Source organism: Pelmatolapia mariae, linkage group LG8 (assembly GCF_036321145.2).
Source record: "Pelmatolapia mariae isolate MD_Pm_ZW linkage group LG8, Pm_UMD_F_2, whole genome shotgun sequence".
NCBI classification, from domain to species: domain Eukaryota; kingdom Metazoa; phylum Chordata; class Actinopteri; order Cichliformes; family Cichlidae; genus Pelmatolapia; species Pelmatolapia mariae.
In genome coordinates, this window is record NC_086234.1 from 24575675 (window position 1) to 24588055 (window position 12381).

Below are 12381 nucleotides of genomic sequence, written 5' to 3' on the forward strand. Positions count from 1 at the left end.
CTGACCCAAAGTCCTTTACAAACAGGCACTTTTATATTCAATGGCTTCAAAAAACCCAGTTTCAAAATACATGAAATACATGAAAGTGATTTGATGTGGTAACTAATTATTGTGGAAAGTAGCAATCACAGTGATTTGGTCATTAATATGTGTTCAGAATGATTCATCTCATAAATCATGACATACTGCTCTCCCCTAGATAAGCTGGCTTTAAAAGATAAAAGTATCAGAGTCAGTATTAGTATCAGTACTGGCCTTGGATTTACTTGGATACCAAAGTGTGCAGTATCCCAGCACTAGACTAACTACTCAGGGGCTCTGAAGAAACTCAAGCTTTGCACAAGCCAATAGGACAAGAGGGGTGGAGTGACACAAGCTCTAAAGTGCTACAAAGAGTAGAATGTAACCGTCCCTCATCAAAATTTGCCTGGTCCTGGAGAAGGATGTGAGACGGAATGGAAAAATTCAACAGACCAAATCCGGGATTTTGGTTATTTACGCGGGGTTACACTCTTTCTACAAAGTCGCGCTCCTTTACGCAACTAGAGAGCTCTTTGGGATTTTGGAGGGTGGAGGTCAGTAGATCTTTGCAGCACCAAACATGACTGAGGAGAACAAGCCATTGTCACAGCAGGCATGCAGTCCAGCGGGAACCGACGGGTCTGCGTCCCAGCATGGATCGGATTCAGAGTCTCCGGCCTCTCCGGTAAGGCCCGAAGCGCAGGAGGCAGCGCGCCCGCCCGGGATTACGCCCAAACTGGAGGGCTGCTCGGAAGACGAGCGGTTCCCCACCTGCATTCGCGACGCTGTGTCGCAGGTGCTAAAAGGTTACGACTGGTCGCTGTTGCCTGTGCCCAGTCTGGGGGAGAGGGGGCTGAAGAGTAAACCTCACGTGAAACGGCCTATGAACGCGTTCATGGTTTGGGCGCAGGCAGCGCGGAGGAAGCTGGCGGACCAGTATCCACATCTGCACAACGCTGAGCTCAGCAAGACGCTGGGCAAGCTGTGGCGGTGAGTACACCTGAGTTTCATCTGATGAACACCTGCACAGTACTGAAACACTGCGCTGTGACTGAACATGACTGATCTGTAGGTCTGGAGTTACAGACTTGGACTCCTCCATGCATTTGCATTTTTGTAGAATCTAATAGATTTTTTTAATTACTATGTTACACTGTGTTTCCCCCCTTTTTTTCATTTCCACGATTATGTAATGGAAATCTAATATCATGACAGGCCTGTTTTATTCACTGAAACAAACAAAAAGAAAAAAGAATTCCAGTAAAATGAGAGAAAACCTGCAGATTGTGCATAAACAAAGCTATTATGGCGGGAATATCATTTTGTGGTTGTGGTAATACACACTGAGGAACCACTTCATTGTGGCTTTATCTGTACAGTACAAACAAACAAAAAACCAACTGCTAGTTCATTGGTCATGTCTCAGTAACTGTAGATTTTTTAAGAAAAGGAAATATTCATATTCTTTATTTAAGTAAAATAAAGAAGTCCTGCGTTAATGCACTTATGTAAGTAAGTATGTAAGTGGGTATTTTTGTGATGGAGTATTCATATAAAGTAGAATAAAATGGAAAATACACAAAACTGTAACATGTATAGAGTTCTTATGTGATTACTTATGTGAATAACTGTAGTTATTGACATCACTGATGAAAGAAGCAAGGAGTCTGTTTTTCAAATTAACAGTTTTTGCTTCCTGCTGTGTTTGAAACACCAGCGGTTGTTCTCTGACTCGTCCATGTCCTCCTCAGACTTCTCTCTGAAACAGAGAAACGTCCCTTTGTTGAGGAGGCCGAGAGGCTGAGGCTGCAGCACAAAAAAGACTACCCAGACTATAAGTACCAGCCTCGGAGACGCAAGAGCAATAAACCGGACCAGAGCGACTGCAGACCTGCGCTGGTCCAACAGCAACAGCAGAAGCAGGGCTTATATAAAATGGACCCGGGTGTGGCCAGGCTGGCTGGCACAGGGGAAGTGGACCAGCATTACCATTCAGACAGAACAGGTGATGACACTGTAATACTCGTTTCTTTTCTTTTCCCTTTTTTTAGTTAAATGTGAAAAAGCTGATTAAGGTTCACTTGATTTTGCGTTCCAGGTCAGTCTCACGGGCCTCCAACACCTCCCACCACCCCTAAAACAGACCTGCACATGGGACCCAAACACGAGAGCCGTCAGTCTGTGGACACAATGAGCTCCAGCGCTGCTCCTCCTCCCAACCGTCAGAACATTGACTTCAGTAACGTAGACATCTCTGAGCTCAGCACTGACGTCATCGGCACCATCGACGCCTTCGACGTTCACGAGCTCGACCAGTACCTGCCTCCAAACAGCCACGGTGCCACTGTTCTAACCCCGCCAGACACCAGCAACCCCTCCGGTACTTTCATCCCACCCAGCACCGACTGTCACACTCCCAACATCCAAAATTGGACGTCCAAAATGTCTGGTGGGACTTCCGCTGGAATGCCGCTACCCTCTTCCAATTGTGAGACCGACGGGCTGCATGAGGATGGCGGCCAAAAACCTCAGATTAAAACTGAGCGGATGAGCCCGGGTCACTACAACTCCTCAACTCCTCCACCACCATTACACCAACCTGAGTATACATCCCTGGGTTCGGGCGTCTGCCCTTCCTCCACCCCTACCACCTCCTCGTCTGCCAACCAGTCAGACTACACCGACCTTCAAAATTCCAGCTTCTACAGCGCTTTCTCTGGTTACCCTGCCAGCTTGTATCAGTACCCATACTTTCATTCCTCCCGCAGGTCTTACACCACCCCACTGATCAACAGCCTGGCCTTGGCACCACCTACTCATAGTCCTCCCTCTGGCTGGGAGCAGCCCATCTATACGACCCTCACCAGGCCTTGAAGAAGACAAAAATATATAGCCATATAGACTGACTTCTAACAGACCAAAATTTTTGAACATTGATGATCATTGCCGGCCGTAACTCATACAGTGTGTCATATATTGCTGCATTTGTTGATTTTCAGGCAAAAAAAGCGTTTTTGTCCACTTTGAGTACAAACACCTGCAGAGTGACATTTAAACCCGCCCTGGACACCAAAGTGTTCCACTGAAATGCCACACTAATGAAATTTCAGCATGAAAGTAGCACCTATTTCAGACAGGGCGTTTATAACACTTTTCCACACTAAAACCGCCTAACTTAAATAGTTTCCTAATTTTTATACACTTTTATTAAAGTCATTTGGAAAGTGACGCGTTTCCAAAGGGCTTCTTATTCCTTCACCAGTAAGAATGTGATTTACATCGACATGACCAGGAGATTGTAACTTTTCTTAATTAGATTAAAAACGGGAGACCTGCAAGCCTTAAAGGCCCATGCCTGCTTAACTGTTTGGTATAGCATGTGTTGCAGTTCGTGGTTATGATTATAGTTGGACAAAATAAAAGATGTTTTGCCGAATTTGTAGTTTACGTAAAAGGAAGTTGTACCTGTGAGTTTTGAAGCCCCTCTTGGTCCTATCAGTTGTTCTCTGCAGACCCGGTCCCTCCTGCTGCTTCATTTCCACTGTGACAGCTGCTCCTGCTGAGTTTCCTGTGAGGAGATTAGTTAATTTCACAGTCCAAGCTGCGGCTGTCCTTTCCGTCAGCCACAAGGTTTGATAGGCAGGACAGCTGCGTGAGGTTTTCACAGAGGCACCGCACAAGAAACACACAAATTATTAAAGAAGAAAGAAATGTGGGTAAAAACAAGTCCTACACTCAATGGATGTGTAGACATGCTATATTGACAATAAAAAATAACCAAAAATGAAGCTGAGGTTGTGCTTATTACGTCCATGTAAGGACTGCAGTGCTGTGAAGCCGCAGGTTCACTGAGAATGAATGTTTGCCACATGTTCCAGCCACTCAGTGACCGTGGTATCTTTAGGACAAACACACCCGTTTTTAAACACTTCCTGTGTGGGTCCGAGCCGGCTGCTGCAGCTCAGTGGCTCCCTGTCTCAGCAGTTTACCGTGACAACCCAGGTGCCAACGACAACAAGGGCGCCAGACAGAAGAGACATTGATTTATTCACATGTGCATACGGCCCTGGAGCCAACGTGCGGACGTTTGTGGAAGAGTGGCGAGATCATCAGGTGACATTTGCACCAACAGACCTTCAGTTAAGTCTTTGTTCTGTGGTGAGTGTGCAACTTCACACATGCCAAGCTCCATTTGCTGCTGACCAGTGAGCTCCATCTACTGTAAAACGAACCAAGTGTCTAACATGTCACTCGAAAATTCAGGCTGTTTATTTGAGTTTAAAGGAGGGAATTGAACGTCTATCATTTCATTCAGTGATCCTTGTGGTGAGTATATGTCTTAAGTAGGTCCACATGATAGGAATTATGACATTTTTCTTTCTCACTAAGAGAGACATGAGCATATTCACACCACCCTCGGCTTCACTCTCATCACCCTCGGCTCTGGGTATAGTGTTGCATTCGATGGCAACTGTGAAGCTGGAATTTCTGAAGTTCTCCAAGAAAAAAAAAAGAGTGGAAAAAAACAATATCAGAAATTGATTTTCCTACTCAATAACTTTCAAGGTTATTTTTTAAGGCTTCTCACCCCCTGCTTCTACCTCTTTGTATCATTTTTTTTCAAAATGGGAGCTCAAAAACTAGGCTAACTTTCAAATAGCGTTTGAGCTTCTAATGATTTTAATTAAATATATTACCTTTGCTTGAAATGTATCAATATGTCACTCAAGCTTTTACTAATCGAATAATCAGTTTTGAGTTTGTAGTCATGTGATCAGTAACCATATGATATTAAGTGTTCCACTGTTTTAAATGTGTAACAGTCTGGGGTCAAGTAAATGAAGTCCAAGTCACACACCAGCCTAGAGAACAGTCGACAACCATCTCACAACTATAAGAAAATTGTTGTGCTCCCTGACTGGTTGGCAAGAGGTTGCTGGAGGTTGGTGGCAGTTGCTCTGAAATCAATTCCCATATATTCACACAGATCAGTAAATGCCCCCCTGCCCCAACAACCACTGGTTGCTAGGAAAAGAATGTGCATTTTCCGCCTGGTTGCTGATTATTTTGGTTGCTAACAGATTGCCACAGTTAGCACGGAAATACACAGGAGCTAGTGAAACTCTAAAAAGTGTGTCATAAGCCAGAAACAAAGACCGTCTGGCTTCAAAGTAAAAGTTACTTTGAATGTTCTCTGGTTTGCACGACACATTTTTAAATTCTAAAAAGGATTAGCTAGCAGTGCGTTTGCAGACAAGTAAGGGTCTTCCATGCAAACTATGGTCAACTGTGACTAATAACCAAAGCAGAAAGTTTTCACTGAATGACAGCCAGCAACCTTCTGCAACCACTTTCCAACCGGTCAGAGAATATATGATTATATTATTATATTTTACCTGTGACACCAGAGACACATAAGGATGTGTCGATTTCAATATAAAACTACCTCTCACTCTGACAGTGGTTAACACTGCTGCCTCAGAGCAAGAAGGTCCAGTAGCTGTTCACGATGTGGACTTTGTATGTTTTGTCTGTAAGTTAAGAGAATGGATCTCTAACTCCGTTTCAATAATTTCCCATCAGTGTAGTATCCTTCTGGACTAAAGTGTCACTCTATTCTTTTTTTGCCATCTGTTTGTACAAACTGCTTCAGTTTACATTAATGACCCCACGTGCTCGCACATGATTCACATCGCCCTGTGAGCAGTGGCGGGGTGATAAAAGAGCTCCATCTAGTGGAAGAATTGGGGAACACTGGCAGCCATGCTCAAAAAGACAGTAATTTCAACAGGTGTATTTGTGTATTGTTGTCAGCCATGGTTTAGTTTAGACTTTTGTGCACCAATCAGGATTCAAGGTTACTTGAAAGCGGCAGCAGATGGATCAGTGTGTGGAAAACTGTTGAAAGACAACAGAGAAGAGGGAACACGGAGGACAATCCAAAACACTGGCAGCTCATTTCAGGATCATTTGTATTGATTTTATAATGAAACAAACTATCACTGTGATTTAAGGATCAACACAACCATGTGTCTTTAAAACAAGATGCAAAGAGTAAATGAAACGTCTGTAGAAGTGTCATATAAATTACAATCCTGTCACATTACAATCCTGGAAAGCAGCGATAACCGTCTACGATGACTCAGTATGTTCAACAGTACAAATAAATAAGAGAACATCTGTCAGATTGAGGTTTGAAAGGTAACCCTGCCTGGGTGCAGATATGCCACCTCATGCTGCTGAAACAGCAGAGGTGCTCACTGAGAGATTGTTGTGTGTATGTTTGTGTGTTTCATATGCATATTTGTTGTTAACAGCACTTTGCAGATTTCAGGTTTATCAGGGTTTTAGTGCGGGAGGTTCAACCTCACAGTGTCCTCAATGAAAAACGTCGCACGCACACAGAATAAGCCACTGTCATCAAAACTGTACATTCAATAAATTAACAATGCATTGTCTTTGTTAAGCAACCAGTGAAATGACTCTAGATTACATAATTACATTAGATTACAGACAGAATGAACCATTCACAAGACAAAAGATTCTGGGTGGGAAGGGGGAGGAGGAGCTTGTTGCAAGGGGAAGGGTCCACATGGCTGAGGAGAGGAGAGGAAAGGGTTTCTGATGTGATAATGTACAACACAAGGTTGGTAGGCGCAATAGTGATGACATCATCTACCCTTTGGCCTTGGATCACCCCATGAGGGGCCTCGAGTCCCGTTAGAGTTTTATGCTTCCTACACGAGACAGACTGGAGTCCTGTCGGTGTTTCCTTTCCTTTCTTCGTGTTTTCCCATCTTGGCCCATCCCTAAAACCTCTCGTGACCCATAAGACCCACCCCGCCTCTTCTAGCCATGGTCAGTGGTCGCACGCTGGGGCCGTCTCTGATCTGAATGAGACCGGGCTGGTCCAGTTGAGCGCTCGGTTTCCAGCAGACTTCAAGGCTTGTGTTTGAAATGGGCCTCCACTGCAGGGACACAGAGAAAACGACTTTCAGTAACAGGAAATTCATATATTTTCGTGTTTCGCTTATAGTCTGTATATTATGGTAGGATTTTAAAGCTTTACACATGCCCTTTCCCCCACAACAAAACGTGCAGGGTGTGCCTCAGTGTTTAAAAATAAACCATTTTAGGACTCTAATGTTTTACTTAATGACCTGCGTACTCCTGTGGCCTCATTGGTCGATTTATGACCCTCTGGAAAGCAGCTATCCAGTCCTGTTGCTCGGCCTCGGTCTCACAGGCAAAGAGGAACTTCCTGTCTGGCGTGACGATGGTGATGCCGTGGTTCCAGTGGTAGCCCTGTGTGGACGGAGGCAAGCCAGCTAGGACAGTGTAGCTGTTCTCCTTGCTGCCGATGAACACCTCCCCGCGGGCGTAGGCATCCTGAGGGACAGAAAGACAAACTAAGCAAGCCACAAATGAACCAAATCAAAAGGTTGGGTCGATGCAGGGCTCTTCTTACCAGAGGGTCTTTGAAATACATGAGCCGCCTGTCATCCATCGTAAACCACCTCTTCTTGAAGCCCTCAGTGTGCTATAGCAGAGTAAGACAGACAGTACATTTATTGAAAGGAGGGAGACAAATGCACATTTTGTCACTTATCATAAGAGATGAAGATGAGGTTTTGTTGTAACTTGCAATACTCACTCCTCCCTAAACTCAAAGAAACTGCTTCAAATACAGGTAAAGAAAAAAAATCATAATTTTACCACTAGGGTGAAAAAAGCTCCAAACTTCCAGAATTTCTTCTTTAGTTTTTAGCTTTTATAATACATAATGTATATAAAAGATTACATAGTCACTGTGACTCGAACTATTAGGCTGTCAAGTACCGTTTTGTGGACTCAGATGTCAAGATGTCATGAGCAATCGTTGGCTCTTACTGAGAAACTGAAAAATGCTGCAGCGTCAATCACAAAGTAGCCACGCCCTAAATCATATTCTGCTTCGTCGTTTGTTTCACTTTAACTATGACGGTGATTTACAAAGTTACCATCATGCTATATTAAACCAAACTAGTACCTGAGACTATTTGAGAAAATAAATTGAGTGAGCAGATGACTCCTACACAGCCATACTTCTTCTTGCAACCTATAGACTGTATACAAAGGATGGATGGAGCTTCCTGGTCTGAAAAAGTGAAAGCCATTCTTTCTAATGGTCAACAGGAAGTGACTACAAAAAACTGGGTCTACACAGCTTTGGCAACAAGGGATAAGAACACCAAAGACAATTAATACCTTGTTTGTTTCAATAAAAGAAATACTGGAGAGAAACTTAATCTAACAATAGCAGGTGTAGTCAGTAGGGTGAGTGGCATGAGAGAGTGCACTAGTGTGTTTTTGGAGCAACCTAAACCCAATGAGAGAACCAAGCAATAAAGCTCAAGGTCTTTTTGGATACAACATGAAGCTTGTTTTGCAAACAATGTTCCCGGTTTGATTTTTGGGTGACTTGATTTTATAATTGACAAGTAGCTAGCCTATGAGTGTACACTGTCCCTAAGTTTCTTAGCCTCATGCACCCTTCACTTATCGGGTCAGGTTTTAACGAAAGTCACAATTCCAGCTTCACCCGACAACATTAATAAGAAATTTTTTAATATTTATGATATATGCTATGACCAGAGGAGTCACCCCCTGCTAGCCATTAGAAAGAATGCATTTTAACTCCCTTTCATTTTCAGACTGACAAATTGCACCCATCTTTTATATACAGTTAATGAAATCTGCATTTGTTCCATCACTTTCACTACTGCATTTTCAAACTTACATATTTTCTTAAATGATTAATTACAATTTACCACACAGCTAACCTTAGCTTTAGGCATTACTCAGACTTAATTAGGTCAGTCTGGTTTATGTCTGTAATGGTTCACAGAATGAGAAAGAAGAACAATAATTGTAATCGCTGTTTACTTTTTTATTGCAGAATTCTGAACAGATTTACCACTTGAGCCTCCGTAACCTTAAAAATTATTCCAGCACTCCTTAAAGTGAGATGACATCATCATCATTTTAAGAAACCAGGAGGCTAAAAGATTAGGAACCAATGCACTACTCTGAACCTGGAGACACTTTGGCCATATTTAGGTCACTTGAACACTGAAACTCAGGTGTAACCGATACTATCATCCTCAGTTCACTATAGAGGGATGACTACAGCACCAACCTTTGGACCCGTTTTCTCCATAAAGCCTTCCTTCATAAAGTTTCGGGTCAGTTTGGGCACCAGCTGGAGCAGCAAATAGACAAAAGAGAATCATGTAAAGAAAAAAGAAAAAGCATGCATGAAATATTAAAAACTGCCCTTATTTCAGCATGGACATGTGCAGTGGGATCACAGGCATCAAGACTGCCATGCAGGTTTAGAAAAGCATCATGAACAGATACCTCTGAGAATGCTGTTTATTTTTTTAAACTATAAGCTCAGTAACAGCGATGCGCATGTTTAAATCCTTACCTCTTCGTCACTTGCTCCTGGGAAGGCAACCTGCAGGTAGTGGAACCTGGCCGCTCTGATAGCATTGAACCAGTCGACCATCTCCTGTAAAGGACAAAAAGCTCTCTCAGTGGTATCATGCCCTGCAACACTTCATATCTTATTCATTCTAATCTGTCATTTCTGTTCTGAGTAAATAAAAAAGATTTTGGATAAAGGCATCTGTCACACACAGCAGAATGAATTCCAAGGTGTGCGTTGCTGCGTGCAAGCTGCGGCGCTGTCGATAAATCCGCTAGAAAACGTGAGAGTGACAGGGATGCTGAATGAACCCAGTGAACCCTTCCTGTGACAGCAGGCAGGAACGCTAATGCACCAGCAGAGGGAGCAATGCACCCTCCGCCTCTGTCATTCTTACTCACTCCACTAAATGGCTTTAAAACCTCTCCGTTTCTTCTCTTTCATCTGTTCAGCTTTGTTTATGTTTCCCTCTAATTCTGTTTCAGCCCCAAATCCCAGTAACGTAGCAGCAACGTGAGGCTCAGCAGTGTAAAACCCTCAGCAACACACACCGTCAGTTTAAAGGTTAAAGTGCAGAATCGTAATCAGGGAGGAAGTATAATGATGGACGGCTGATCTTACACATAGAAGGGCTATAAGATGTCAGATATGGTTGTTTGTGCTGTTCAGTAAGCTAACGGTGTTTGTTTGTATCGTTCAGCGTGTAGCTTAATTATTGGGCAACCATAGCTTACGATACCATATTTACTGCAGTGTCTAAGAGCTCTATCACTATCTTACACATTCACAGCCACTTTATTAGGTATACTTGTTCAGCTGCTCATTATTGTATCAACGGTTCAGGCTGGTGATGGTCCTGTAATAGCACACTTTAGGCCCTTTAGTACCAGCTGAGCATCATTTAAATGCCACAGTCCATTTGAGAATTTCTGCTAACCACGTCCATCCCTTGACCTCAGTGTTGCCATCTTCTGATGGCTGCTTTCATGTTAAAAAGCTCAAATCATCTCAAACTGGTTCTTTGAACGTGACACTGAGTTCACTGGACTCTAATGGTCTCAACAGTCACCAGATCTCAAGCCAGCACCTTTGGGATGTGGTGGAGCAGGAGAGTTACATCACGGATGTGCAGCCGACAAATCTGCGTGCAAACACTGTGTGATGCTGTCATGTTAGCATGAAACAAAATCACTGAGGAATGTTTGCAGGACTAGATGAATCTACCCCATTAGGAATTAAGGCAAAAGTCCTGCTAATGTGTGCCTAATAAAGTGGCCGGTGAAGGCCTACTGTTGGTCATACAAACAAAAACATGTTAAATGCTCTAACCACTGGATAACTGTATATAGAGGAAGAAGGAGTCACAGAATATGCTCAGTTCAGATATTTTACAGTTTTTCCAAATGATATCTATGTGACCAGTAGCAGTGGCAAATCGGGGTGTGGGTGTTGGGCGGAGGGGCGGGTAAGTGTGTGCAGACATTATCATCCATAAATTTACTTTTATGAGAAGAAAAGTGCCTGTCAGGAGCTTTCTTGGACTGATCCGTTACCTCTGGAAGCGGAAGGGCTACAACACCTGTGAACACACCCTACACCTTAATAACAATGAACTGGCCTAACCTAAGAGAGCCTGCAAACATTACTCACTATTTGCATGTCCTTAACATTTACTCAGAGTCAGATTCAAATGTTCTGACCCTCAATCAAGAAACAGGTGTGGCTGCATTTTAGGAAGTTGACACTCGACGCTTTTGTCTAAGAACATGGCACAGCTTGATGCTTTGATTTTGTATTACAACTGGCATATTTCATCACCTTTGGTATAACAACTGGCTAATCCAGCACTAGCTTCAGCGTTGGTGTCTGTAGCAGCTATAGCCAGACCAACCAGACAAAACATGATTTCACAACTAGAATGATTCATTACTCCCCAGGACTCGAGGCCTCTTCACGTTTTTCTCTCACTAGGTCTGAAATCCCATAAATATGTGCAGGTGCTTACTGTTGTCACCATTTCAGTATCAAATAATATTAAAATAACAGTTAAAAGTTAAGATTTAATTTGATGTAAATGCTTGTGTTTTAATTAAGGTTAATAAGCCTAGCAGGTGGAGTGCACTCAGTGCATTCTGACTCATTTAATTCATTTCGTGATAACGTGCAAAACTGTAGCGATCACAGCTTTTTTCATCTTAATATAACATCCTGGTTTTTGAACAACTGGCTGCTTCCAGGGCTGTGCACAACTCTTGATTTGCCCCTAATTTCTTTATATTTTGCTTCCAAGGAGGTAAACGTTGTTGCAATTTTTTTAAAAAGTGGTCTGAATGTTTTCAGCGCAATATTTTGTTGTTGTTGTTGTTGTTAAGCCACTTAACACTGACTTATGAATCATGCAAGCATAAAAAGCAAAGCTCAAGGAAACGCACAAGTGTTCTTTCGACACAGAACAGACAGCTTAGCAAAGAGCTAATTGTATTTTTAGACACTTTGTTTCCAGCAGCCTGTCACTGAAGTGCAGAATTTGTTAAAAATCTGAAAAATGCCAAAGATAACACAATGGGACAAATATAAAATAGTATAATTAAACCAAGATGATGATTCTCAAAGAGCAATTAGCTGAAAACTTGGAATATATCTCATCATGGTGTGGCTTTAAGAAAAATGGACAAAAGAAGAAGTGGCAAACCTAAAACACTATGTTCAGAAGATGACCAGTGTATGAACGTTATGTCCTGGTTTTGCTCATTGGGCTGTGCAGGTGACCCACATACTGTCTTTACCTTACCATATACAACACTTTAAGGTGCCTGCTGTTGTGATTTGGAGCTATATAAATAAAGTTCCTTAGAATTCTCATTCCCAACGCGTAACATACTGACGATTTA

General features: G+C 42.7%; 2 protein-coding genes across 6 annotated transcripts in view; one reads left to right on the forward strand and one right to left on the reverse strand.

Annotated features, from left to right (window-relative positions):
• The first annotated feature begins 443 nt into the window (after positions 1 to 443).
• Positions 444 to 3789, forward strand: sox8a (SRY-box transcription factor 8a). Its single transcript, XM_063481634.1, has 3 exons — positions 444 to 1011; positions 1773 to 2026; positions 2120 to 3789. The coding sequence occupies exons 1-3, from the start codon at positions 602 to 604 to the stop codon at positions 2893 to 2895; spliced, it is 1440 nt and encodes a 479-aa protein (XP_063337704.1). The 5' UTR covers positions 444 to 601; the 3' UTR covers positions 2896 to 3789.
• Positions 3790 to 6029: 2240 nt separating this feature from the next.
• Positions 6030 to 12381, reverse strand: part of LOC134632821 (arf-GAP with dual PH domain-containing protein 1) — a 45923-nt gene continuing 39571 nt past the window's right edge. For all 5 annotated transcript variants that reach the window (XM_063481637.1, XM_063481639.1, XM_063481636.1 and 2 more), the window contains 5 exons: positions 9491 to 9574; positions 9200 to 9262; positions 7490 to 7561; positions 7182 to 7410; positions 6030 to 6989 (listed from right to left, as the gene is read on the reverse strand). In XM_063481637.1, the coding sequence (XP_063337707.1) occupies positions 6961 to 6989; positions 7182 to 7410; positions 7490 to 7561; positions 9200 to 9262; positions 9491 to 9574 (477 nt within the window). In that variant the 3' untranslated portion in view covers positions 6030 to 6960. The remainder of the gene's footprint in view (positions 6990 to 7181; positions 7411 to 7489; positions 7562 to 9199; positions 9263 to 9490; positions 9575 to 12381) is intronic.

Coding starts and splice junctions, on each gene's coding strand:
- sox8a (XM_063481634.1), top strand. CDS start 602: ATGACTGAGGAGAACAAGCCATTGTCACAGCAGGCATGCAGTCCAGCG. Junction 1,012..1,772: donor ACGCTGGGCAAGCTGTGGCG/GTGAGTACACCT, acceptor TGTCCTCCTCAG/ACTTCTCTCTGAAACAGAGA. Junction 2,027..2,119: donor TTACCATTCAGACAGAACAG/GTGATGACACTG, acceptor TTTGCGTTCCAG/GTCAGTCTCACGGGCCTCCA.